Here is a 24,862-nt window from a genome sequence, read left to right on the forward strand (position 1 = left end):
GAGACAATAGCCATTATCAGCGGTTCCGTTTCGCTGAGGCCAGGACACATTCCAAGCCTTGTGTATTCTGGATGTCTCTCTCTCACTTCCTGGGTCCCAGACCCGAATTAATAGCGATCTTGCGATTCTCAAAAAGGAGGGGGGGGGGGCGACTTTGTACCCTTCGGCCCCTCAGAGTTGCGGCACATTCGTAACAAAAGTATAAAAGGTAATTATGTTGTCACTGTTTACAGGAACAGCACATGAACATAAACATCATCTTTTCTCATGAAAGCTCAAAATTATCTAGATAAATGCATAATACTTGAAACCCTTAGGAACAACATAACCAATGTTGGAGTACTCTCAGTAATGCACTTGGTTTCTCTTAAGGATGAGATTCAGACTTTAGTTTGGTTGCAAGGCGTAACTGGAATTTCAGAAATGGCTTAAAAATAAATTGTTGTTAATGTCATTTATCAAAAGCAGTTTCTCAGTTTGCACCTGAGAGAAACAGGAGAAAGGATACGATTAGAGACAGAGCAAAGAGGCTGTTCACTATGAGTTTTTGAATGTAATCTGCATCATCATTATGCATGCAGTTTAAAACTGCAGTCAGTCCCCAGGTTATGTGAAGATTCCACTACCGAGAACAGTCTGTTAATCGAAATTTCCAAGTCAGAAATGATCAATTTCAATGAGGGCTGCTTAACATGAACATTTATAATTTTCCCTATGTAATTACAATGATACAGAGGTCCTACATCCAATTGGCAAGATTTGATGATCTTTAAGTGTGAAATATATTGTTAGATATTTTGCAAATATCAGTTGAAGAGATTGTCTTGTTTGTTTCCATAGCAAATCCCTTATGCATGTGACACAGGAGCTGCATTGTAATTACTGCAAGGAGTTTGTCTTTTTTAAAGTGATGCACTAAGTTAATGCTAACAATCAGTCATCCACTTATTTTTGACATAAGTGTGATGAATCTCTGGAATTGTTGGCCATGGAGGGCTGTGACGGTTACATAGTCCAGAATTCCCGCTTGAAACTCAGCACAGCAATATTCACTCCAGGATGCCAAAGCTCCTCTTGATGACTAATCAGAGGCAGGTACATTGCCCAGCTCACTTATGGTTGAATGCCTCATGACATCACTGCTTTTGGGAAGAGGGGTCTTGGCTTGTCACAGAAATGGCCATCTATTAACATAGGTCAGCAGAATTCAAAAGAATGGATTAAGGATCATAAACATTTGATAACCATCAACATAAAAATTACACAAAATAACCTACTTGTCAGACCAGCTTCCAGTCCACTCTACTTGACCCCAAGGATTCCTGACTCGGATCAATTTTTCCTGATCACCTTGATAGCTCACCTACAAGATTAAAACTACGTCCTCAATTTATTTCTACATTATTCATCACTAAGACAACATTCTTCAATTCTACAGCAAAATATGCATTCATAAGCTATATTTAATATAGGAAATTGCCTCAAGGTGCTTCAAGAGTTTCAGCAAATAAAACTTGGCAAGGACAAAGCAGATGTTACAATATTCATCCAAAACTTGTACAAAGAGGAAATTTTTATGAATCCCTTAAAGTAAGAAAACAGAGAACATGAAGTAGGAAGATCTTTCAAGAATTGGGAAGAGCATGTCAGTGAAGAAATTTGAAAAAAAAATGTTTAAATTATACATGCTATTAACTGGGAAGCAAATCATAGATTTTAAATAGAGGTGTGATTGGTGAACAGAACTTGTAATGGATTAGACAAAGTTAGAAGAGATTTCCGCAGATTCACCACCTACTGACTGAAGAAATTTCTCCTCATCTCTGTCCTAAATGGAAGTCCCCCTATTATGAGGTTGTACCATCTTGTCATAGACTTCACTACTATAGGAAACGTACTCCCACATCAACTATCTAGGCCTTTCAATATTCAATTGGATTCAATGAGATCCCCCCCCCCCACATTCTTCTACATTCCAGTCAGTACAGGCCCAGAGCCGTCAAACACTCCTCTTATGATAAGCCTTTCATTCCCAGAATCATTTTTGAACCCTCTCCAAAGATTTTGGGTCCAAAACTGCTCAGAATACTCCAAAGTGAGGCCTCACTAGTCCATTGTAAAGCCTTATCTCTACATTCTTGTTTATATATTCTAGTCCTCTCAAGATGAACACTATTTGCCCTCTTCACTGCTGACTCAACCTGCAAGTTAATCTTTAGGGAATCCTGCATGAGGACTCCCAAGTCCCTTTTCAACTCAGATTTTTGCATCTTCTCCCCATTTAGGAACTAGTCCATGGCATTTTTGCTCCTTCTACCAAAGTCTATGACCATGCACTTCCCTACAGTATATTCCATCTGCCACTTCTCTGCCCACTCTCCTAATCTGTCCAAGTCCTTCTGCAGATTCTCTGCTTCCTGAACACTACCTGCCCCTCCACCTACCTTCGTATCATACACAAACTCAGCCACAGCCATCAATTCCATATTCCAAATTATTGATATACACCATAAAGAGAATTAGTCCCTACACCAACCCCTTTGAAACTCCACTAGTCACTGGCAGCTAATCAGAAACGACTCCCTTTATTCCCACTGTTTGCCTCCTGCCAATCAGCCACTGCTCCATCCATGCTAGAATCTTTCCTGTACTGTCAGGTTTCTTAGCTGGATAAGCAGTCATGTGCAGCACCTTGTCAATAGCCGCCTGAAATCCAAGTACACAACATCCATTGATTCTCCTTTGTCTGCCTTGCTTATTTCCTCAAAGAATTCCAATAGATTTGTTATGCAATATTTTCCTTTTAGGAAACCATGCTGACTTTGGCCTACTTTATCATGTGCCTTCATGTACTTTGAGATCTCACCCTTAACAATCGACTCCAACATCTTCTCAACCACTATCAAGCTAACTAGTATACAATTTATTTTCTTCTTCCTCCGTCCGTACTTAGAGTAGAGTGACATTTACAATTTTCCAGTCCTCTGGAACTATGCCAGAATCTAGTGATTCCTGAAAGATCATAACCAATGCCTCCACAATCTCTTCAGATACCTCTTTCAGAACACTGGTCCAGGTGACAGTGGATAATCAGGCAGAACTAATTTTTTGCTTACAAGACTGAAATGTCAATGTCATTGTCAAGGAGAAGGGTTTTGGGTCAATCACCAGGTCTTCCTAGGAGAGGCTGTTGGGTACAAGTGTTGGGACATCACATTACACCAGTACAAGATGTTGGTGAGACTGCACATGGAATATTGCGTGCAGTTATGGTCATTGTACGATAAGAGTTAACATGGAGAGGGTGCAGAAAACATTGACAAGGATGCTTTCAAGACTAGAGGGCTTGAGTTATAAGACGGACTAGGACTGTTTTCCCTGGAGTGGAGGAGGGCAAGGATTGACACTGGAGGTTATTTTTTTAAATCATGAGAGGTGTAGACAAAGTGAATGGTCGTAATCCCTTTTCCCCAAGATAGGGGAATTTAAAAGTACAGGGTAAAGCGTAGGGTGAGGCGAAAGATTTAAAGGGGATTTGAGAGGCAGGTTTATCCACCCAGAGGGTGGTGGGTATATGAAAAAAGCTGCCAGAGGAAATAGTGGGGTTGGATATAATTATAACATTGAAAAAATATTTGGACAGGTACATGAATATTAACGTTTTATACTGATTGATGAAGGCAAGAATGCCATATGCCATGCTTTACCACCTTTCCTACTTGTGATGTCGCTTTCGGGGAACTATATCCCAATGCACTTTACTGCTAATGAAATACATTTTGATGTGTAACTCTGATGGCAATTCACATTCCCACCAAATTTTCCTCAAACTGCAATATGGCAGTGACTAGTGATGCTGATTAAATGATACATATTGTCTGGGACACCCACGACAACTCCGCTGCTTGCTTTCAACACAAAGTAATTTATTCTCCTTTTGGAAAGCACACAGAGCTGGAATAAGTATCTGATCTTAAAGATGGCACTCTGATGGTGTAGTGTTCCCTCGGTATTGCAAAGGAGTAATAGTCTGGAATTTATACTTAAACCTTTAAAGTAAAACTTCATTCCACAATCTTCTTACTTGCTCTAGGGTGGTACTAAATGAAAGGCAGTTGACAGAGTCAAGCTGTCCGTGCCAGAAGAAAGGTGTTTAGCACAGATGAGGCAGCTGCAATTTCATTCCAAGCTAGCCCCAGGATGTGGTCTAGCCAGATCGAACAACAAGTACGTTCGAGTTTGTGACAGGTGGACCCAATGATATGCTGCAGCACGGTAAGAGTGTTTCTGGAGAGAGGAATTTGAAAGGAATGTATGAGCAAAAGTGCCAGATAGATAGAGTTTGCAGGGAGAGCTGTGCTTGACTGTTTTGGCAACAAATAGAATGCCATAGGCTCGCTCTACCTGTGTAACCACTTGCTTCAATCAGCACAACTCAACTGCTTAAAGGGAGAGGGAGTGACTCCCAGGGAAACTGCACAGAAATGGTGAACAATGAGGAAACACTAGAATTCGGAGTACAAGTTTATAAAACACTCGTTTTCAGACTTACTGTTTCTGCTCCAGTTACAGAGTAAGCATGTCCTTTGACCAGCTGCTGCGAAGTAATAGCCTCCGTTTCTGCTGAGCTTGTGATCTAATGCATAAATAGTCAAATAAATCAGCGTTCATTCATCAACATGCATTCATCACATAAGTCAGTTAATTGAATTTATTACTTATGTAATGCACGATATCTCGTGCTACTTTATTTTTCCGTGAGTAGTACTACAGAGCACCGTGAGTAGGCCACAGAAGTAATATCAGAACGCTGGGGAGTGGCAAATGTTATTCCTTTGTTCAAGAAAAGTAACAGGGATAATCCTGGGAATTATAGAGCTGTAGTAGTGGAGGGCAAAATATTGGAGAGGGTTCTTAGAGACACGAACATTTGGAGAAACACCCTAATTAGGAATACTCAATATGATGGTGGCCATGCCTCAGTAATCTGACTGAATTATTTAAGGAAGTGACAAAAGATATTGATGAAGGTAGAGCAGTGGATGTGGTGCACATGGATTTTAGTAAGGCATTCAGAAAGTCAGAAGGCATGGGATCCAGAGAAACTTGGGTACGTGGATTCAGAACTGGCTTGCCCACAGAAGGCAGAGAGTGGTTGTTGAAGCAGCATATTATGCCTGGAGGTTGGTGACCGGTAATTTTCTGCAGGGATCCCTGCTTTTGTGATGTTTATAAATGACTTGGACGAGGAAGTGGAAGAGTGGGTTGGTAAGTTTGCAGATGATATGACAGTGTAGATGGTTGTAGGTTACAATGGGACATTGATAGGATGCAGAGCTAGGCTGAGAAGTGCCAGATGGAGTTCAATCTGGAAAAGTGTTAAGTAATTCACTTTGGAAGCTCAAACTTGAAGGCAAGTATAGGTTAATGGTAGGATTCATCAGTATGGTGGAACAGAGGGATCTTGAGGTCCATGCCTATATATGCCTTAAAGTTGTAGCACAAGTTGATAAAGTGGTTAAGGTGGCTCATGGTGCTTTGGCCTTCATTAGTTGGGTGGGGGGGGAATTGAGTTCCAGGTTTATAAAGCTCTGGTCAGTCCACATTTGGAATACTGTCTTAAGTTTTGATTGCCTTGTTATAATAAGGATGTGGAAGTTTTAGAGAGGGTGCAGAGGAGATTTACCAGGATGCTGCCTGGATCAGAGAGTGTGTCTTATGAGGAAAAGTTGAGAGTGCTAGGGCTTTTTTCTTTGGAGAGAAGTTAGGATGAGAAATGACTTGACAGAGGTGCAGGATGATAAGAGGCATAGATAAGTGTGCCTTTTCCCTCAGCACAGAAATGGGTGATATGAGAGGTCATCATTTTAAAGTGGTTGGAGCAAAGTACTTTGTCTGAGGAAGGATGTTTTAATTTTTTAAAAACACAGAGTGGTGGGTGCATGGTAGAGGTAGGTACATCAGGAACATTGAAGAGACTCTTTAGATAGGGACATGGATGAAAGAAAAATGATGGACTATGTGAGAGGGAAGTGTTAGACAAGTCTTAGAGTTGGTTAATAGATCAGCACAACATCGAGGGGCAAAGGGTCTGTACTATGCTGTACGGTTCTACGTTCATATACAATTACTCTTCTCTTCCACAGCTTCCCCCCACCATGTGCTCAGTCAGGAAGTTTAAAACTTTAACCAAGTTCAAAGGTCTTCAAATAGCTTGAATGACAATACAGCTTAAGTAGGTAGCACCACATTATAAAGCAGTGAGTCTATCTTTTCTACAAGGTAGATTTTGAAAAGTTTCTCGTTAGGATTTGTCTCTGCTGCTGAAATTCTGCCAACAATAGTTGTGTCATCAGCAAACTTATAGATGGCATTTGAGCTGTACCTAGCCCTCACAATCATGGATGTAGAGTGAGTCAGCCATCCTTGAGGTGTGCCAGTGTTGATTGTCAAAGAGGACGAGACGTTATTTCCAATCCGCTCTGATTGTGGTCTCCCAATGAAGAAGTCAAGGATCCAGTTGCAGAGGGAGGAGGTACAGAGACCCAGGTTTTGGAGCTTATTGATTATAACCGAGAGTATGATTGTGTTGAAGGCTGAGCTTTAGTCAATAAACAGCAGCCTGATGGTGAAATAATCACCGATAAAAGCAAGCAGATGAAACGTTGGGTAGACTCTGAGCTCTACTCAGGGGAAATGTTGTTGTTAGCTCAGCCATTGACGCCATCGATTGTCTACCGGTCATGGATGAACTCGACTCCGAACCAACCATTGAGGACCTCAGCAAGGCAAATGACAGTCCGGCCCCAGGGAGACCTCCTGGCAATGATGGGATTCCTCCAGACCTGATCAAACACTGCAAGAGCTCACTCCTCCAACCTTTATACAAGGTCCTCTGTCAGTGCTGGAAGGAAGGAGCCATACCACAGGATATGTGCAACTCCAAAATCATCACTTTGTACAAGAACAAGGGTGATAGGAGCAACTGCAACAACTACAGGGGTATCTCCCTCCTGAGTACTGTCAGCAAAGTCAGCTCGCGTAACTCTGGCATGTCTAAAAACTCTGGCAGGGATCTACCCTGAGTCCCAATGTGGTTTAAGCGCAAGTAGGTCAACTGTCAGCATGATTTTCTCACTCCGTCAACTCCAGGAGACATGCAGGGAAAAACAGAAACCCCTCTATGTCACTTTCATCAACTTGACCAAGGTATTTGACCTTGGACAAAAACCAGAGGACACGGGTTAAGGATGAAGGGGGAAAAGTTTAAAGGGAACATTGGGGGGGGGGCTTCTTCACACAGAGAGTGGTGGGAGTGTGGAATGAGCTGCCAGATGAAGTGGTAAATGCGGGCTCACTTTTAACATTTAAGAAAAACTTGGACAGGTACATGGATGAGAGGTCTATGGAGGGATATGGACCAGGTCCAGGTCAGTGGGACTAGGCAGAAAAAAGGTACAGCACAGCCAAGAAGGGCCAAAAGGCCTGTTTCTGTGCTGTAATGTTCTATGGTCAGCAGGGATGGGCTCTTTCAGGTTCTCCTCAAGACCGGCTGTCCCCCGAAACTCCAAAGTATCATCAAGTAATTCCATGATGACATGAGGGCTGCTGTTCAGTACGACGGCAGCTCGTCAGAACCCTTCACTATTCGTAGTGGAGTCAAACAAGGATGCGTGTTGGCCCCAACATTATTCGGCATCTTCTTCTTTATGCTATTGAAGCATGCATCTGTGACATCAGCAGCAGGCATCTACATGCACACCAGGTCTGACGGGCGGCTGCTCAGCCCTGCGTGCCTGAGAGCAAGCACAAAGGTGCGAAAGATCTTAATACGTGACATGGTCTTTGCTGATGACGCTGCAATAACCTCGCACACCAAACAGCAACTACAAACTCTCATGGACCGCTTCCCTAAGGCATGCAAGGACTTCGGGTTTATCATCAGCCTAAAGAAAATAAATGTCCTTGCTCAGAACGTAGTGGAGACACCAGTCATTACCATCGATAATTACGATCTAGAAGTGATCCATGAGTTCACACGCTTGGGGTCAATTATTAGTGACACTCTCTCCCTCAATGCTGAAATCAATAGGCCTATAGGCAAAGCAGCATCGATCCTTACTCAACTCTCCTTGCGGGTCTGGGAGAATCTGACACCCGGTACAAAGACCAAGACAATGCATGCGCTATCAGCACCCTCCTGTATGGTAGCGAGACTTGGACTACCTACACCAAGCAGGAGAGAAAACTCAATAGTTTTCACCTGCGCAGCCTTTGCTGCATCCTCTGCATCGCCTGGAGAGACCAAGTCCCAAACTCTGAGGTCCTCTCCCGCACTGGACTTCCCACTATGTTCACGCTTTTAAGACAACGCAGACGGCACTGGCTGTGCCATATCCGTCGTGTGAAGGATGGTAGTCTGCCAAAGGACATCCTCTACAGAGAACTAGCAACAGGCAAGAGGAACGTTGGTAGACCCCAGCTTCGCTTCAACAACCTCTGTAAGCACGACATGAAAGCCTTAAAAATCAACACAGAGTGGGGGGAGGATACAGCAGATGACGGCAACAAATGGCGAGGTACTCTTCAGCAACACCCAGAGCAAGGTGAAAGAGTGACCGAGTCAGTTTGAGGAGCTGACAACTAAACAGAGAACATAGTGGACAGCCAACAACAATTCCTTGACACCCTACACATGCAGCAACCGTGGCAGAGCCTGCCGTTCTAGGATTGGCCTCTATAGGCACAGTCCATGCTGCTCGACAAACCAGCGACTACCAGAGGTACAGTACCCATGACTGACCACGACCAACGGAGGACACACACACACACTCTGCAGGTATTGCTATTGCCTAGGTGATCAATGGCCAAGTGGAGAGCCAGTGAGATTGCATCTGCTGTAAAGCTGTTGTAGCAAAAGCCAAATTGCAGCATGTCCAGGCCTTTGCTTGGGCAGGAGATGATGCTAGCCATGACTAACGTCTCAAAGCATTTCATCACTGTTGTTGTGAGTGAACTGAGCGATAGTCATTGAGGCAATTCACACTGCTCTTCTTGGGCAATGGTAAGATTTCATCCCTTTGAAGGAAATAGGAACCTCCAACTGCAGCAGTGAGACTGAAGGTATGCTTGAACATTTCCACCAGTTAGTTGGCACAGATATTCAGAGTCCTGATGGTACGCCATCAGGGCTTGATGCATTATGAGGGTTCACCGACTCAAAGAATGTTCTGACGTTGTCATCCAAGATCATTTTCACTGGGTCACCAGATGCTGCAGGGATTGACACAAGTATAGTTTTTTCCTCCCTTTCAAAGTGTGATTAGGTGGTGCTCAGCTCATCTGGGAGTGAGCATCACAGCGATTAGGTTTCACTTTGTAGGACATAATAGTCTGAAAACCCTGCCACAGCTGACGTGCATCCAATTCCATCTCAATGGGAATTCATTTTTTTACCGTTAAAGTGGACTTCATGTATAGTTCTGGATCACCAGTCTTCAATGCCACAGATCTAGCTCTCAGCAGACTATGAATCTCCTGGTTCACTCAATGCTTTTGGTTTGGCTATGTCTGGTATGTTCTTGAAGGCATATACTCCACCACACAGGTCTTGATGAAGTCAGTGACAAATGTGACGCATTCATTCAGATTCAGAGATGAATCCCTGAATATCGTCAAAGCAGTCCTGTAAGCCTTCCTCCACCTCCAACCACAGAGATGAGGAGTAATTTCTTTAGCCAGAGGTCGGTGAGTCTGCGGAATTCATTGCCATAGATGGCTGTAGAGGCCAAGATATTCTGTATATTTAAAGCAGAGGTTGTTAGCTTGTTGATTAGTAAGGGTGTCAGGGAAAAGGCATTAGAATGGGGTTATGGAGGGTCAATAAATCAACAACAATGGAATTGCAAAGTAGACTTGATGGCCAAAGGTCTCAATTCTGCTCTTATATCTTATTGTTTTATAGAGTTAGCAAAAACTTTAAACCAAAATGTAAACCAAGGATGATGAGCTCTGGATTAAGATGATACTCACATTAATAGAACAGCCAAGTAGTGACCCACTTCTTAATGCCTTTTGTATGATCTTAAAGAGATTGTCTGGTGCTTCATTTAGTTCATACCACTCTGAAATTCCTCCTGTAAAATCTTCAAACCCCTCTGTTGTGGATCCTCCGGACAGTGCTTCGTAGGACCCATTTAACCTGGAAAATGAATATTACAATTAATCCTTTGTGAGAACAGCAGACAAGAAAATTGGTTCAGGAACAGGGTCGTGGGCCCACAATCCTATCCCACTGTTTGACATGATCATGACTGATCTGGTCCATCTCTTCTTCTCTGCCAATTGAATAATCAAGACAGTATTTCACTTGCAAGGCTCAATGCAGCAGGAGAAACAAATTCCTTGTTGAGGAAATGAAAGCTGGCGAGAAATAGGAGGAAAAAAAACATTCAGACTTGGTGCTGGTGGTGGTGGTGGCTAGGGATGGGAGGTGTGGATCAGTCTGCAAATGGGCATTTCTGGAGTCTGAAGACACACGTTCAAAGCTTCAGCAACAGCTTCTACCCTCCACCATTATATTTCTGAACAATGAACTAACCCTTGAACACCATCCCTCTATTTTTACACTACTCATTGAACTTAAACATATATTTCTTATTGTAATTTATATTGTTATGTATTGCACTGTAATGCTGCCGCAAAACAACAAATTCACAACATATTTCGGTGATATTAAACCTGATTCTGATTCCCAGCTCTCAGAGTGGATGGCAAAAATTCAACAGTATGAGAAGTCCACATTCATTCATTGGACCCCAGGAAGCACTTGTGGTTTTTGTTGAAGGAAAGTTTAAAAGTTGATAACAATGACTCTTTTGGGCCACATCGTGTCTCCTACAGGTTTCAGCTTCACAGTAAGCTGCTGGGGCTTCCAGCTCAGCCCACTGAAGTGAAATAGATATCTAAATTTGAAACAGACGACCTTCTGGCTTTGTGACTGCTCAATTCAACTTCTTTAAATCCAAAATGGGCAGCTCACCACAGTTCCAATATGGGAAAGTAATTTTAACTCTATTTAACTTTGTGGAAGAAGCCAGAGTCTGGTCATAGAGGGTTACCTCTCTGATTGAAGGCCTGTGTCTGGTGGTGTGCTGCAGGGATCAACGCTGGGTCCTTTGTTATCTATCGCAATGATCTGGATGATAGTGTTGTTAACTGGATCAGCAAATTTGCAGATGACTCCATGATTGGGAGTATAGTAGACAGCAAGGAAGGCTATCGTGGCCTACAGAGGGGTCTGCATCAGCTGTAAAAATGGGTTAACAATGGCAGATGGAATTTAATGCAGACAAGTGCAAGGTTTTGCACTTTGGTAGGACCAACCAGGGTAGGTCTTAAACAGTGAATGGCAGAGCACTGAGGAGTGTGATAGGACAAAGATCTGGAAATACAGCACATAATTCGTTGAAAGTGGTGTCACAAGTAGGTAGGGTTGTAAAGAAAGCTTTTGGTACATTGGATTTCATAAATCAATGTACTGAGTACAGGAGATAGATGTTACATTGAAGTTGTAAATTGTAAGTTGTAAGGCCAAATTTGGTATATTGTGTGCAGTTTTGATCATCTACCTACAGGAAAGGTGTAAACAAGGTTGAAAGAGTACAGAGAAAATTCATGAGGATGTTGCCAGGTTTGGAGGACCTGAGTAATAAGGAAAAATTGAATAGGTTAGGACTGTATTGTTTAGAATGTAGAAGACTGAGAGGAGATTGAATAAAGGTACACAAGTTAATGAGGAGTATAGATAGGGTAAATGCAAGCAGGTTTTTTCCCCCACTGAGGTTGGGTGGGATTATAACCAAAGGTCTTGGTTTAAGGGTGAAAGATGAAAAGTTTAAGGGGAACACAAACAGAAACTTCTTTAATCAGTGTGGAACGAGCTGCCAGAACAAGTGGTCTATGCGAGTTTGATTTGATAGTTTAAGGGTAATTTAGACAAGTGCATGAATAGCAGGGATATGGAGGGCTATATTCCAGTGCAGGTCATTGGGAATAGGCAGTTTAAATGGCTTTCAGCATTGACTAGATGGGCCGATTGGCCTGTTTGCATTCAGTACTTCTCTATGACTCTATGCCTCTGCCTGATGAGTGAACAAAAACACTACAAGGTCAAGAATATTGTAGGAAAGGCAAGTGAGCTTAGGACATGGATCAGCATGTGGAATTATTGTAGTCACTAGTGATCTGCAAGAGGACCACAATCTTGTTGTGATTTAGAGGCTTGCATGCCACAATGACCCAGAGAGCTATGATGGCTGGAGTCAGGGTTTATGCTTTGGCTCTTGGTATTTCACCTATGCCAAACAGGTCAAAGGGTAGAGGTCAGACTAACAGTGGTCCACTGGTCATTCAGGTTGAGGAGTTCAGCTCAGGGCTAAAAACCCTGGTTGGTCAAACAAAACTGTTAGAGAAACTGCAATGAAGTATCCTTCTATATCTGTGCTTGATGGTATTCCTGAGTTTCCACCTGTGACTCACATGGCTGACAGTTGTAAAAACCAAGAGGAAGCTACTGGTACAATGAAGGAAGCCTTGACTACTGCCAAGACAAAATGGCCAAGGACAGACCGTGATGGAGGACCTTCACTGCTGCCCTAAATACCAGTGGCACAACAGGCAGCAAGTCAGTCATTAGTGAGACTTGGTTGCGGGGACAGGCAGCTCAATGTTCAAAGGTTTCATTGCTTTGGACACGATAGAGCAGAAGGGATTAAGGGAGAGGGTAGTGTCATATTCAGGGAAAATATCACAGCAATGCTCAGGCAGGACAGACTGGTAAACTTGTCTACTGAGGCTATATGAGTGGAACGAATGAGTAGAAAGGGATGACCATGTTAATATGATTATATTCTAGACCACCCAACAGTCTGAGGGATTTAGAGGAGCAAATTTGTTGAAAGATCTCAGACTGTTGCGAGAAACACAAGGTTGTGATAATGGGTGATTTTAATTTTCCATATATTAACTGGACTCCCACACTGCAAAAAGACAGGATGAGAGAGTTTGTCAAATGTTTTCAGGAAAGTTTCTTTAATCAGTACACGGAGATCCAACTGGAGAAAGTGCAATTCTAAATCTCCTATAAGGGAATGATTCAGGGCAGGTAACAGAATTTTGTGTAGGGAACAATTTGTATTTAGTGATCATAACAACATTAGTTTCAATATAATTATGGATTAGGATTTCGGGCAAATGGGGCTCATCAACACTGGTTGGCAGCTCATTTAGGAGAAGGAGAATGCTGATCTCAACCCTCTGCAACCTTGCAGCTACACCCACTCACGGGGAAGGCTTCAGGAATAAGCCCCAAGTGAAAAATGCAGAGCTGGAGTTCCCAAGGCAATCCTACATTGGTTTCAATGCTGACTGGCAACTCCTGTGACACTGCAGGTGCCAAACTGTATCAGTCTCTGCTGTTGCTTTGGGTTCATCAGATGCATGCAGAGGGAGAGCTTGCTCTCCGTATCATACTGCCCTGGTTTATGTATCTATTCATCTAGGACGCAACATCTACTGTCAACCCCGACTGACAGAGGCCTCATCATGTATTAGGATAGGTCTGGTCCTTGGGTTGAGATTCTACATCTAATAAAGGCAAATTTGGATAGTATCAGAAAGGATCTGGCATCTGGATTAGGACAGATTGTTTTCTGGCAAAGATGTAAGTTGGAAGACTTCAAAAGTGAAACTTTGAGAGTACAGAATTTGGATGTTCTGGTCAGAATAGAAGGCAAGGATACTAGGTTTAGGGAGCCTTAGTTTTTAGAGAGGGACAGGCAGGCCCTGGTTCAGAAAAAGCAGATGCATGACAGGAAGGAGCAAATGAGATACTTAAGGAGTATGAGAAATGCAAGAGCACATTTAGAGGTTGCTCTAGCAGACATGGTGAAGGAAAAACCCAAGGGCTTCTACAAATATCCCAAGTCGCAGGAGGCAGGTACCTGATTTGACTATCAGGAGATGGAAAGGAAATGGGTAGCCAGTCCAAGAGTACCCCAGTGGGCTGTTCCCTTCAATAATAAGAATGCTGTATTCAGATACTGTTGGGGGCAACAACCTACCTACTAGGGGAAGCCACTGTGACCAGGTGTCTGACACGGAGTCTGGCACTGCAGCTCAGAAGGGAAGGGGAGAAGAGAACTGATGTATTTTAAATCAGCCACTTCTAAGAGCAGTTACAGCCTCGCTTCAAAATTTTCTGTAAATGCTACCTGTGTAGTACCACCTCAGTGCTTCTAGGCATGTCAAATCAGATTCGTGAGTTCAGCTCACTGGGAATTTAATCCACAGCTCTCCAATTCAGTTGGAAGAACCTGAACAACCGAGTTGTGCAAATATTAAAAGCAAAGCAAAAAAAAGTTATGGGTAAAAATGCAATTTTCTCTTGCTGCTATTTTTACAGTACTTACTTTGAATAAGCTTTCTCCAGCAGAGCACTCCAGAACTCGTTCCCTGAAGCTGAGTGCACAAACATCAGCTCATCGTCCTTCGTGGGCAGCCTGTCATCGATCACCACATCCACCCATTCTCCGTACTGCCAGAACTACACCGGAACATCAGAGATTACTTGCAGCTGCCCTCAATTCCATTAAATCCCAAAATTTCAATAAATACAGATTTTTAAATATATCATGCCTCTGATTATACACATAATGCTGGAGGAACACAGCAGGCTAGGCAGCATCTTTGGAAAAGAGTAAACAGTCAACGTTTCGGGCAGAGATCCTTCATCAGGACTGGGCTTCCAGCATCTGCAGATTTTCTCTTGCTTGTGAGGCCTCCAGTCATAACCTACTTTCGCAAAACTCTACATACAGCTGAGATAGCTTTGCTTTAAGAATTTTCAGTGTCTAAAACAATCACAGGATGAACAGAACAGATGCAAATTTTTATGTTTAGCAACTCCAGAATATAAAACTACTAATTGAAAGGAAATATGGAGTCGGGAATACCCGTCTTAGTTTCAATTTTTATTTAAGCAAGGTGCACACAATTATAATGTGGAGGCATAATAACGTATGCCATTCATACAATTTTACATATAACCAATAAAGAATTTAAGCAAACAAAGAATACTTAATCAAACAAAATATTTACAATATTACTCAAATATTACTGAAATACTAAATACACAACACAGGTATACTATTTCAAGTAAACATGTAAAGGAAACAGGCAGATGACAGAACAATATCACACAAAGGATAAAGTGACACTGACCATTTTGGATTGAATCAATGTTCTAACATCTTTACGTTAAAAATCCCTTTGGTTGCTGGATGCCGCCAATTGCAGCCTCCGTTCTCAACCCTAACTCAAGATATTTTATCTGCCTTTCTTCTTCCCCTTCCAACCATTTCCTTGTGATTCCCAGCACTTTTACCCATTATGACATGCACTTTGACTAGACAAAGCTTCACATAACTCTTTGCTCCTTGTAAAGAAGGATTCTTAAATTCATCCTGCTCCATTACAGTAAAATTTTGAAGTAGAAGTCATTTGATTTACCCGGAAATGGAAAATTCCTGCATAATCAGAGCTGAAGTCTTGTCCTTCAGGCACCACTCTGTGTAGAACCTCATTGTTCAGGGTCAGTGATGCAATGGCAGCCAAAAGCCAGCAGTCACCTATATAGTAAACAAGAGACAATTTTATAATCTATGCAAATGCACACTTTCAGGTATCAGCTTTATTTATCGCAAAGTTCCAGAGGCATCCCTGTGTAAAACAATAGAGTTTCAGCATTAAAACTCTGAGGTGGGAGAACCTATGGGTGAGGTGAAGTTTAGAATGGAGGATGGATGGAAGCATTTGTAAGGCAGAAAAAGGCAATTAAGGACTTTGTGGACATTCTCCTGATAAGAACATGAGAAAACAACATTCATAAGAACATAACCAATAGAATAAATAGGTTATTCTATCACTTGTACCTGCTTCACCATTCAATAAAACCATGGGTAACCAGTTGACTGAGTATCACCCTCCTACATTGATCCCACTTGGCCCGAAATATTAATATCAAAAAATCTTTCTGTTTTAAATAGATCAATCTTTGACTGTCTCAGACAGTGATCCAGCCTTATCCAGTAAAGTTAAATGTGATCAACTTTCACATTTGTGTTTCTATCATGCTCATCCTAGTGCAGGAGATTTTACCATTACGTGGGTAACCAGCATGGTGGAAAATGTATTCTGTTCACACCTTGTCCATAGGTGTGCTTATATTCTTAAACTTTCTTATATCAACCATAGAGAGCAATCGGTATTTGGACAATTCTCCCTTTCAGATACTTACATAGCAAAAGCAATAGTTAACTTCAATTAACTGTAAAACCTAATCCATAATTCTGTTCTTGATTTTTGACAGAATTCTATTTCTGATTTCTCTTTCTGTGCTTTCAGTGTCAACAACTGTTCTTACACTTTCCAGGCAAAAGATCACAGGCTAATTAGATGGCCAGGTTTCTGAAACGAGAACAAAGGATAGATTTCTATCTGCTCTGTAGCTCATGGTTTTATTAAATGAACTCTGAGCTGCCATCAGAAGCAGAGCTTTTATTTTTATTATTGACTCAGGTTGTGGACATTAGCAATGCCAGCGTTTGTTGTCTGTCCACACGGGAAGCACTCAAGAATCAACTATATTGGTATATCTGGTGCCACATTTGGGCCATGCCAGTTCTGTATGGCAGATATTCTACCCTGCAGGGCATTAGTCAACCATATGAGCTTTTACAAAATGCAGTAGCTTTATGGTCACCATTATCATCATGCTTACCTTTATTGAGACTCAAGCAATTTCTGTACACAAGCGCATGTGAGGGACAAGAGCAGGGGAACAGGGACCAAGTGCCATTCTTTAATGTACCAGGCCTGATGAACTGTTAATGTTGTAAAGAAGAAAATAGATATAAAAAATATAGATATTGGAGAGAAAAATCTAGCTGAACAGAATTACTTTGAGGATATATGGGTGTACGGGAAGACAGAATTTAGAAGAGTCAGTCAGGGGGATCTGAAGTCTATATAACTAGTGACGGAGAGGAGGTTTGGTGAAATTCAGCATGAAAAATAGCTGTTTTTATAAATTAAAGAAGTGTAATGTTCAGCTTACGTGGCATCATCCAATATAAGCCAACTCCTCAAATTTAACTACTGTTCAAAAAAAGTTGACTGAACTGCCTCCTTATTCCACAGCAGAAATCGTTCCAGAAGGAAACAGAATGATAGATTGTCCATTGATACAAAATATTTAATGTTTTCAGTTTTTCTGTAAAGCTAATATTGATCTAGCCAACCATTAAAAAAAACTTCTAAACTGGCAGCAAGGCATCTTTTTGAATTAGAGGCATGTGAAGCAACATAGATTAATTAAACAATAATCCTTCAAATGCTCTGTAGTTAATTAACTTAGAGTCATAAAACACTACAGCCAAGAAGCATTCCCTTTGGCCCATCTAGTCTGTGCAGAAGCATTAATCTGTCTTGTCCCATCGACCTGCACCTAGACCATACCCCTCTCATCCATAGAAACATAGAAAAACTACAGCACAATACAGGCCCTTTGGTCCACAATGCTGCGCCAAACATGTACTTACTTTAGAAATTACCTAGCGTTACCCATAGCCCTCTATTTTTCTAAGCTCCATGTATCTACCTTTTAAAAGACCCTATTGTATCCGCCTCCACCACCATCACCGGCAGCCCATTCCACGCACTCACCACTCTCCACATAAAAAACTTACCCCTGACATCTCCTCTGTACCTACTTCCAAGCATCTGAAAACTGTGTCCTCTTGTGTTAGCCATTTCAGCCCTGGGGAAAAGCCTCTGACTATCCACACGATCAATACCTCTCATCATCTTATACACCTCTATCAGGTCACCTCTCATCCTCTGTCGCTCCAAGGAGAAAAGGCCGAGTTCACTCGTAAGGCATGCTCCCCAGTCCAGGCAACATCCTTGTAAATCTCCTCTGCACCCTTTCTATGGTTTCCACATCCTTCCTGTAGTGAGGTGACCAGAACTGAGCATTCCAAGTGGGGTCCACTCCCCACAGCATGCCACTAGTCACAGGCCTCCAGTCAGAGAGGCAACTGTCTACTACCACTTCTCCAGCAAAGCCTAATCCATGTACCTATCCAAATCTATCTTAAATGTTAAAACCAAACCCACATTCACCACTTGTGCTGGCAGCTCCATCCACACTGTCACCACCCTCACCACCTTTCACCCTTACCCCATGTTCTCTAGTTCTAATCTCTCAGCCTCAGTTTTGGGACTCTCTCTCTCCCTCTGTTATTGATGTCTCCAATTGACCATGCACTCAGTGGGAAAAGCCTGCTTGCTTTTACTCTATTTATACCCTCATAATTTTGTATACCTTTATCAAATTTCCTCTCAATGTTCTATGTTCAAGGGAATAATGTTCTAATGTATCCAATCTTTCTCTATAACTCAGGACCTCAAATGCTGGTAATATTCTTGTAAATTTTTTCTGCACCCTTCCAACATTTATATCTTTCCTGTAGGTAGGTGATCAAAACGGCACATAATACTCCAAATTAGGTCTCAACAACATATGACAACTTCCATATAACATCCCAACTCCTGTACTCAATACACTGAATTAAGGCAATGCGGTTAAAGCTATCTTTACGACTCTATCTACCTGTGACACCACTTTCAAGGAATTATGGATCTGTATACTGTTACGTACCCGTGGGTATTTTGTACTTGTCACGTGACAGTGGTGTTGAAGCTATACTGGACTTAAGGTAGTGGTCTCCTGAAGGTGGAGTGACGTCATTTTCTCACCAATAGAGGTCATGTGACAGGTTATTATTTTTTTACAGGGTATAAAAGGAGGACCCCTCCCTGTGAGGAGGGGCAGTTCGTGGCTGGATTTGCCGTGGCTTCATGCCACTGCGTGGTCCAATATTATGACGCAGTTTGGTTGAAAGATGGAGTTTTATTTAATGCCTAAAGTTTAAAAGGTCATTGCCGGCAGTTTCTTTATAATACTGCCAGTTAGAAATCAGTGGAGAGTGAAGATTGGAGTTCGTGAGATAAAAGATCGAGGAAAGTCGATTTCGACGGTGAAACAGGTTCGACCTTGTTCGATCCTCATTCGGAAGGAATTCGTTGACTGTGCTCATGTTAATCCCTGCGAAATATAGCAGAAAGGATTGGGTACAGTTTTGTAAAGGAAAGGTCAGTGCCTTTAAGCCGTTTCATTTTCATCTTCGTAAATTCTCCGGGGAAAAATATAGTTCGACTGGGAACCGCAACAACACGACGTGAAAGAGAATTTAAATCATCTAAAAAGTCTCTCCTTTAATGGACTGTAAGCATTTTGAACTTTTGCAGTACTACTTTGAAGAACTGTTTTTGCAACATCGCTTTAAGAACTGATTTCGCTTTATTCCTTTAAGAACTGTTTAAGCTGCCGCACAGCAGCTGATTTTCGGTTACGTTAGTTGTTTGTTTACTTTTGGGGGTTTGTTTTTCAGCATTTAATAAACATTTTGTTTGTTATAAAAAACCCTGCCTCACTCATATATTTATTGTTGCTGAATCCGTAACAATACCCAGATCACTTTTTTTTCTTCAGCATTCCTCAGTGTCCTACTGCTCACCATATAAGACCTACCCCGTTTGGTCCTCTGAAAGTGCAACTCCTCACACTTGTCTGCATTAAATTCCATCTGCCATTTTAGTCCAGTTCTCCAGCTGGACAAGATCCCATTGCAAGCTTTGATAGTGTTCCTCACTGTCCATCCCACCCCCAATCTTCATGTCACCTGCAAATTTGCTGTTACAGTCCACCACATTATCATTCAAATCATTGATATAGATGACAAACAATGATCAATCTGGCATGCCACTAGTCAGACAGGCAACTGTCTACTACCACTTCTCCTGCCAAGCCAATGTCTAATTTACCACCAGATCTTGAATGCCAAGCAACTGAATCTACTTAAACAACCTCTCATGCAGGATCTTGTCAAAGACCTTGCTAAAGTCCATGTAGGCACCATCCACAGCTTTACCTTCATCAACTTTAGATCATTAGACCATAAGATATAGAAGCAGAATTAGGCCATTTGGCCCATCAAGTCTGCTCCATCATTTCATCACAACTGATCCATTTTCCCTTTCAGTCCCAATATCCTGCCTTCTCCTCATATCCGTTCATGCCTCGACTAGTCAAGAATCTATCAAGCTCTGCCTTAAATATACTCAATGACTTGCCTCCACAGCAGCCTGTGGCAATGAATTCCGCAGATTCCCCACTCTCTGGCTAAAGAAATTCCTCCTCATCTCCATTCTAAAAGGCCGCCCCTCTATTCGGAGGCCGTGTTTTCTGGTCTTAGACTCTCCCACCATAGGAAACATCCTCTCCACATCCGCTCTGTCGAGATCTTTCAACATTCAATAGTTTTCAATGATGTCACCCCTGATGGTTGGATCTGGAGCCAAATAGGGAGCAGATACAGTCTGGATGATAGATTTCAATGGAACTGGTGGTTTTTATGGCACTCTGATAGTTTCCTCACCATGGTTAACAGTACTGGATTAACTTATTTTACTGATAATTTCCTCAAAAAATTCAGTAACATTGGTTAGACCTGACCTACCATGCACAAAGCATGACTATCCCTAATCAGCCCATCTACCCAAATACTTTGATGCCCTGTCCCTTAGAATTCTTTCCAATAGACTGATGTTTCCAGGCTTATTATTACAGCCTTTCTTAAACAAGAAAAGAACATTAGTTATCCTCCAGTCCTCCGGCACCTCATTCATGGATAATGTTATTTTAAATATCTCTGCTTGGGCCTCTACAATTTCTGCACTAGCTTCTCACAGGGTCTGAGGGAATATTGTTATGTATGACAACAATGAATATAGAATTGAAAGGTTTTTTATAAACAAATAAAACATTTATTAAACACTGCTCAATAAAAATGATAAGTAAACAAAGAACTAACTTAGCCGGAAATTAACTGCTATACTGCAACTCGAACAGTTCTTAAAGCGATAAATGGTGAATGCGAAAGTCCAACATGATTTACACAATTAGGAGAGACTTTCCTGAAGTAACAAATTCCTTGATGACGCGACGTTACTGTTGATCCCAGTCGAAATATGCCTTGTCTGAAGGACTTATGACGAAGGAAATAAGAACGTCTTAAAGGCACTGCCCTTTTCCTTGGTGAATAACGCTGCCCCCAGCCCCTTCTGCTTTCACAATGCAGGGGCTATCTCGGATGCAGGTTACTACCTCCTTGAACGAGGATTCAATAAGGTCGATCCTGTATTACTGCCAACACCACCAACTTTTCTCGATCCTCCGGGTTTTCTGTACTTTGGTAAATTCTTCACTCTCTGACTGAATTGCAAAGGTAGAAACCAAACCACAACTGGCAGTGTTTAGCGAAGCTGCCGGCAATAACCTTTGAGACTTAAGATAGAAAGCAAAACTCCACTTTAAAACAAAACTGCGTCATGAGATGAATACGCAGTGTAACGGAGTAACTGACAGATTAAACAACGAATTGACCTGTGTCACAGCAAGGTTTTCCTGTTTTATACCTGTTAGAACAGGCCATCACATGACCTCTCACTGGCGGGAAATTACATCACCCCACCATCACAACACCATTACATCATGCTCAATTACACCATGGTCATAAGATAGTCACAAGATACCCATGCAGTATGTAACAATACGTTGTCAGGCCCTGAGGATTTATCCAGCCTAATTTCCCTCAAGTCAGCAAACAATTTCTTCTCTATAATCTATACACAGTCCACAACCTCACTGCTGCATTTCCTAACACTTACAGACTCTGTGTCCATCTCTCGAGTAAATACAGACGCAAAATAAAAAAACCATTTCAGATCTCGCCCATCTCCTTCAGCTCCACACATAGATTAGCACTCTGATCTTCCGGAGGACCAATTTACTCCTTCGCTATGCTTTTGATGTTAATATATATGTAGAAGTCCCCAAGGATTTTCCTTCACCTTGTCTGCTAGAGCAACCTCATGCCTTCTTATAGCCCCCCCCCCACCTCACCCTATTTCCTAAGTACTCTCTTGCATTTCTTATACTCCAAGTTCCTCATTTGTTCTTTTCTGCTTTTATTTGATACGCACCACATCCTTTTTCTTAAGCAGGGCCTCAATATCTCTTGCAAACCAAGGTTCCTTAAAACTGTTATCCTTGCCTTTTACTCTGTCAGGAACATACAAACCCTGTAATCTCAAAATTGCGCTTTTGAAGGCCTCCAACTTCCGAAGTGCACCTTAGCCAGAAAACAACCTGTTCAAATCCACACTTGCCAGGACCTCTTTGATAGCATCACAATTAGCCTTTCTCCAGTTTAGAATCTCAACTGAGGATCAGACCTACCCTTTTCCATAATGATCTTGAAACTAGTGGCATCATGATCAACATATCCAAGGTGTTCCCCACGTTGGGGAACCAGGGATGGGAAATGTGCTGGCTTCGCTGGCAACACCCACATCCCATATGTGAACAAATTTTAAAAAACATGAACTATAGTCACTTGCCCTGTCTCATCCCCGAACAGGACGTCTAATATCACACCCTCTCCAGTTTGGACTTCTGTGTAGATTAAGGAAACTTCCCTGAACACACCTGACCAACTCTTTCCTATCCAGCCTTTTTACAGTATGGGAGTCCCAGTCAATATGTGGAAGTTTAAAATCACCTATGATGGCAACCTTGTGTTTCTTGCAACTGTCTGGAATCTCTCTGCAAATTTGCTCCTGTAAATCCCGCAAACTTCTTAAGAAGAAAAGCTGGAGAGGGAGGGGCTCTGCCAGGTTTCAGATGCCCAGGACACTCTGTACGATGAGCATAAAAAAAACTTGTTGTGACGGCGCCCCGATGACTCCACCAGGAGTTAAGCAAGCACACACACACACGCGCACACACACACGCGCGCACACACACACTCGCACACACACCTACCTACCTTTCTTATTCCTCAGTTCTACCCCTAAAGCCTCACTAGATGAGCTCTCCAGCTCTCCAGTCTGTCGTGCCTGAGCACTGCCTGATATTTAAGCTGACTAGTAATGCCCTGCCCCTTTAACCCCGCTCGCTCTATCACACCCAAAACAATGGAAGCCCAGAACATTGAGCTGCCCATTCTGCTCCTCTGGCAACTGGGTCTCAGTAATGGCTACAATGTCATAATTCCACGTGCTGATCCATGCCTAAAGCTCATCTGCCTTTCCTACAATACTCCTTGCATTTGATTCCAGACTTTGCATGTAGGCGTAACAACTTTCCCCACAACCATTCCCCCATCAGTTCAGATACTCTGGTCCTCAACTCCTGCAACTCTAGTTTGACACCCTACCCCAACCGTACAGAAGTGGCAAACTTCCGCGCTAGGATATTAGTCCTCCTCCAGTTCGGGTGCAAACAGTCCCTTCTGCACAGGTCCCACCTTCCCAGGGAAGACAGCCCAATGATCTGAAGTTGTCCCTCCTGCACCATCTCCTTCGCAATGTGTAAAAGTGTCTGATCTTTTTGTTTCTTGCCTCACTGGCACGTGGCATGGGCAGCAACCCCGAGACCAAACGTTGGATATCCTGTCATTAACAGCACCAAATTCCTTGAAATCACTTTATAAGACCTCATCACCCCTCTTACCCATATCACTGGTACCAATGTGGATCATGACACCTTTCCACTTTACTGTGGACTCCATCTGACACATCACAGACCCTAGTGCCTGGGAGGCAATTTACCATCCAGGAATCTCATTCTCAGCCACAGAACTTCCCGTCTGTTTCATAACCAACAAATCCCCTCCCACTACAGCTCACCTCTCCCCCCCCCCCCCACCAACACCCACTTCCCCTCTGAGCCACAGAGCCAGACACAGCACCAATGGCCTGACCGCTGAGGCTTTCCTCTGCCAGGACAATTCCCCAAACAGGATCCAAAGCTGCACCCTACTTGTTGTTGAGGGGAATGGCCACAGGGGTATTCTGCCTATCCCCTTTGCTCCTCCTAAGTCACTCAGTTAATTGTCTCCTGTACCTTAGCTGTAGCTACCTCCTGTTTGTCCTGCCTATCAACCACTCAAGCCTCTCAAATGACCCGGAGTTCCTCAAGCTCCAGCTCCTTAACACAGTCCATTAGACGCTGCAGCAGATGCACTTCTGGCAGGTGTAGTCGTCAAGGACACAGGTGCCTCCTCACATCCCCCAAAGAGAACATTCCACCATCCTGCCTGGCACCCCCACTGCTCTATACAGTAAGAAAAAAGTATACATATATATTTTTTTAAATGGCCTACCCTCATCAAAGCCTCAATGAGCCAATGCCTCAACTCCCCACTCAAACACTGGCCCACTCACATAATGGCTGCTCCACTTAAACCTAACTTTTTCCATTGGATCTTGCCAAGTGCCTAATTATGCAGAATTCAATGTCGTCTTGCGAGCTGTGCTTGCAAAATTTGCAGATGCCCACGCTCGCTCTCCCTCTACACAGTCTAACGTCATATCAGGAACTGTGGCACACAAAACGTGCAAAATATTTGAATACAAACAAGAGCTAATATAATAATATAAGGAAGTAAAAAATCTGAAAAGGAAGTAAGAAATAACATTTAATTTCCAATACACTCATCTCCCAGGCTAGTAACATGGTAGATCTGGTTTTGGGACTACTACATTCAGATTTGCATATTTCTCTTAATTTCACAATGGGTAAGGGTGGGGTAGATGAAGAAACAAGTTTAACATT

The 24,862-nt window shown here is 42.5% G+C and overlaps 1 protein-coding gene across 1 annotated transcript in view; it reads right to left on the reverse strand.

Annotated features, from left to right (window-relative positions):
- The window catches only part of LOC132402724 (calpain-2 catalytic subunit-like), a 99,624-nt gene that overhangs the window by 34,326 nt on the left and 40,436 nt on the right, over nucleotides 1-24,862 (reverse strand). Inside the window, exons 3-7 of the mRNA XM_059985689.1 lie at nucleotides 15,571-15,689; nucleotides 14,472-14,605; nucleotides 10,033-10,201; nucleotides 4,553-4,636; nucleotides 1,278-1,363 (exon numbers count right to left, since the gene is read on the reverse strand). Coding sequence (XP_059841672.1) covers nucleotides 1,278-1,363; nucleotides 4,553-4,636; nucleotides 10,033-10,201; nucleotides 14,472-14,605; nucleotides 15,571-15,689 — 592 coding nt within the window. The remainder of the gene's footprint in view (nucleotides 1-1,277; nucleotides 1,364-4,552; nucleotides 4,637-10,032; nucleotides 10,202-14,471; nucleotides 14,606-15,570; nucleotides 15,690-24,862) is intronic.

Source organism: Hypanus sabinus, chromosome 12 (genome assembly GCF_030144855.1).
Source record: "Hypanus sabinus isolate sHypSab1 chromosome 12, sHypSab1.hap1, whole genome shotgun sequence".
NCBI classification, from domain to species: Eukaryota; Metazoa; Chordata; class Chondrichthyes; order Myliobatiformes; family Dasyatidae; genus Hypanus; species Hypanus sabinus.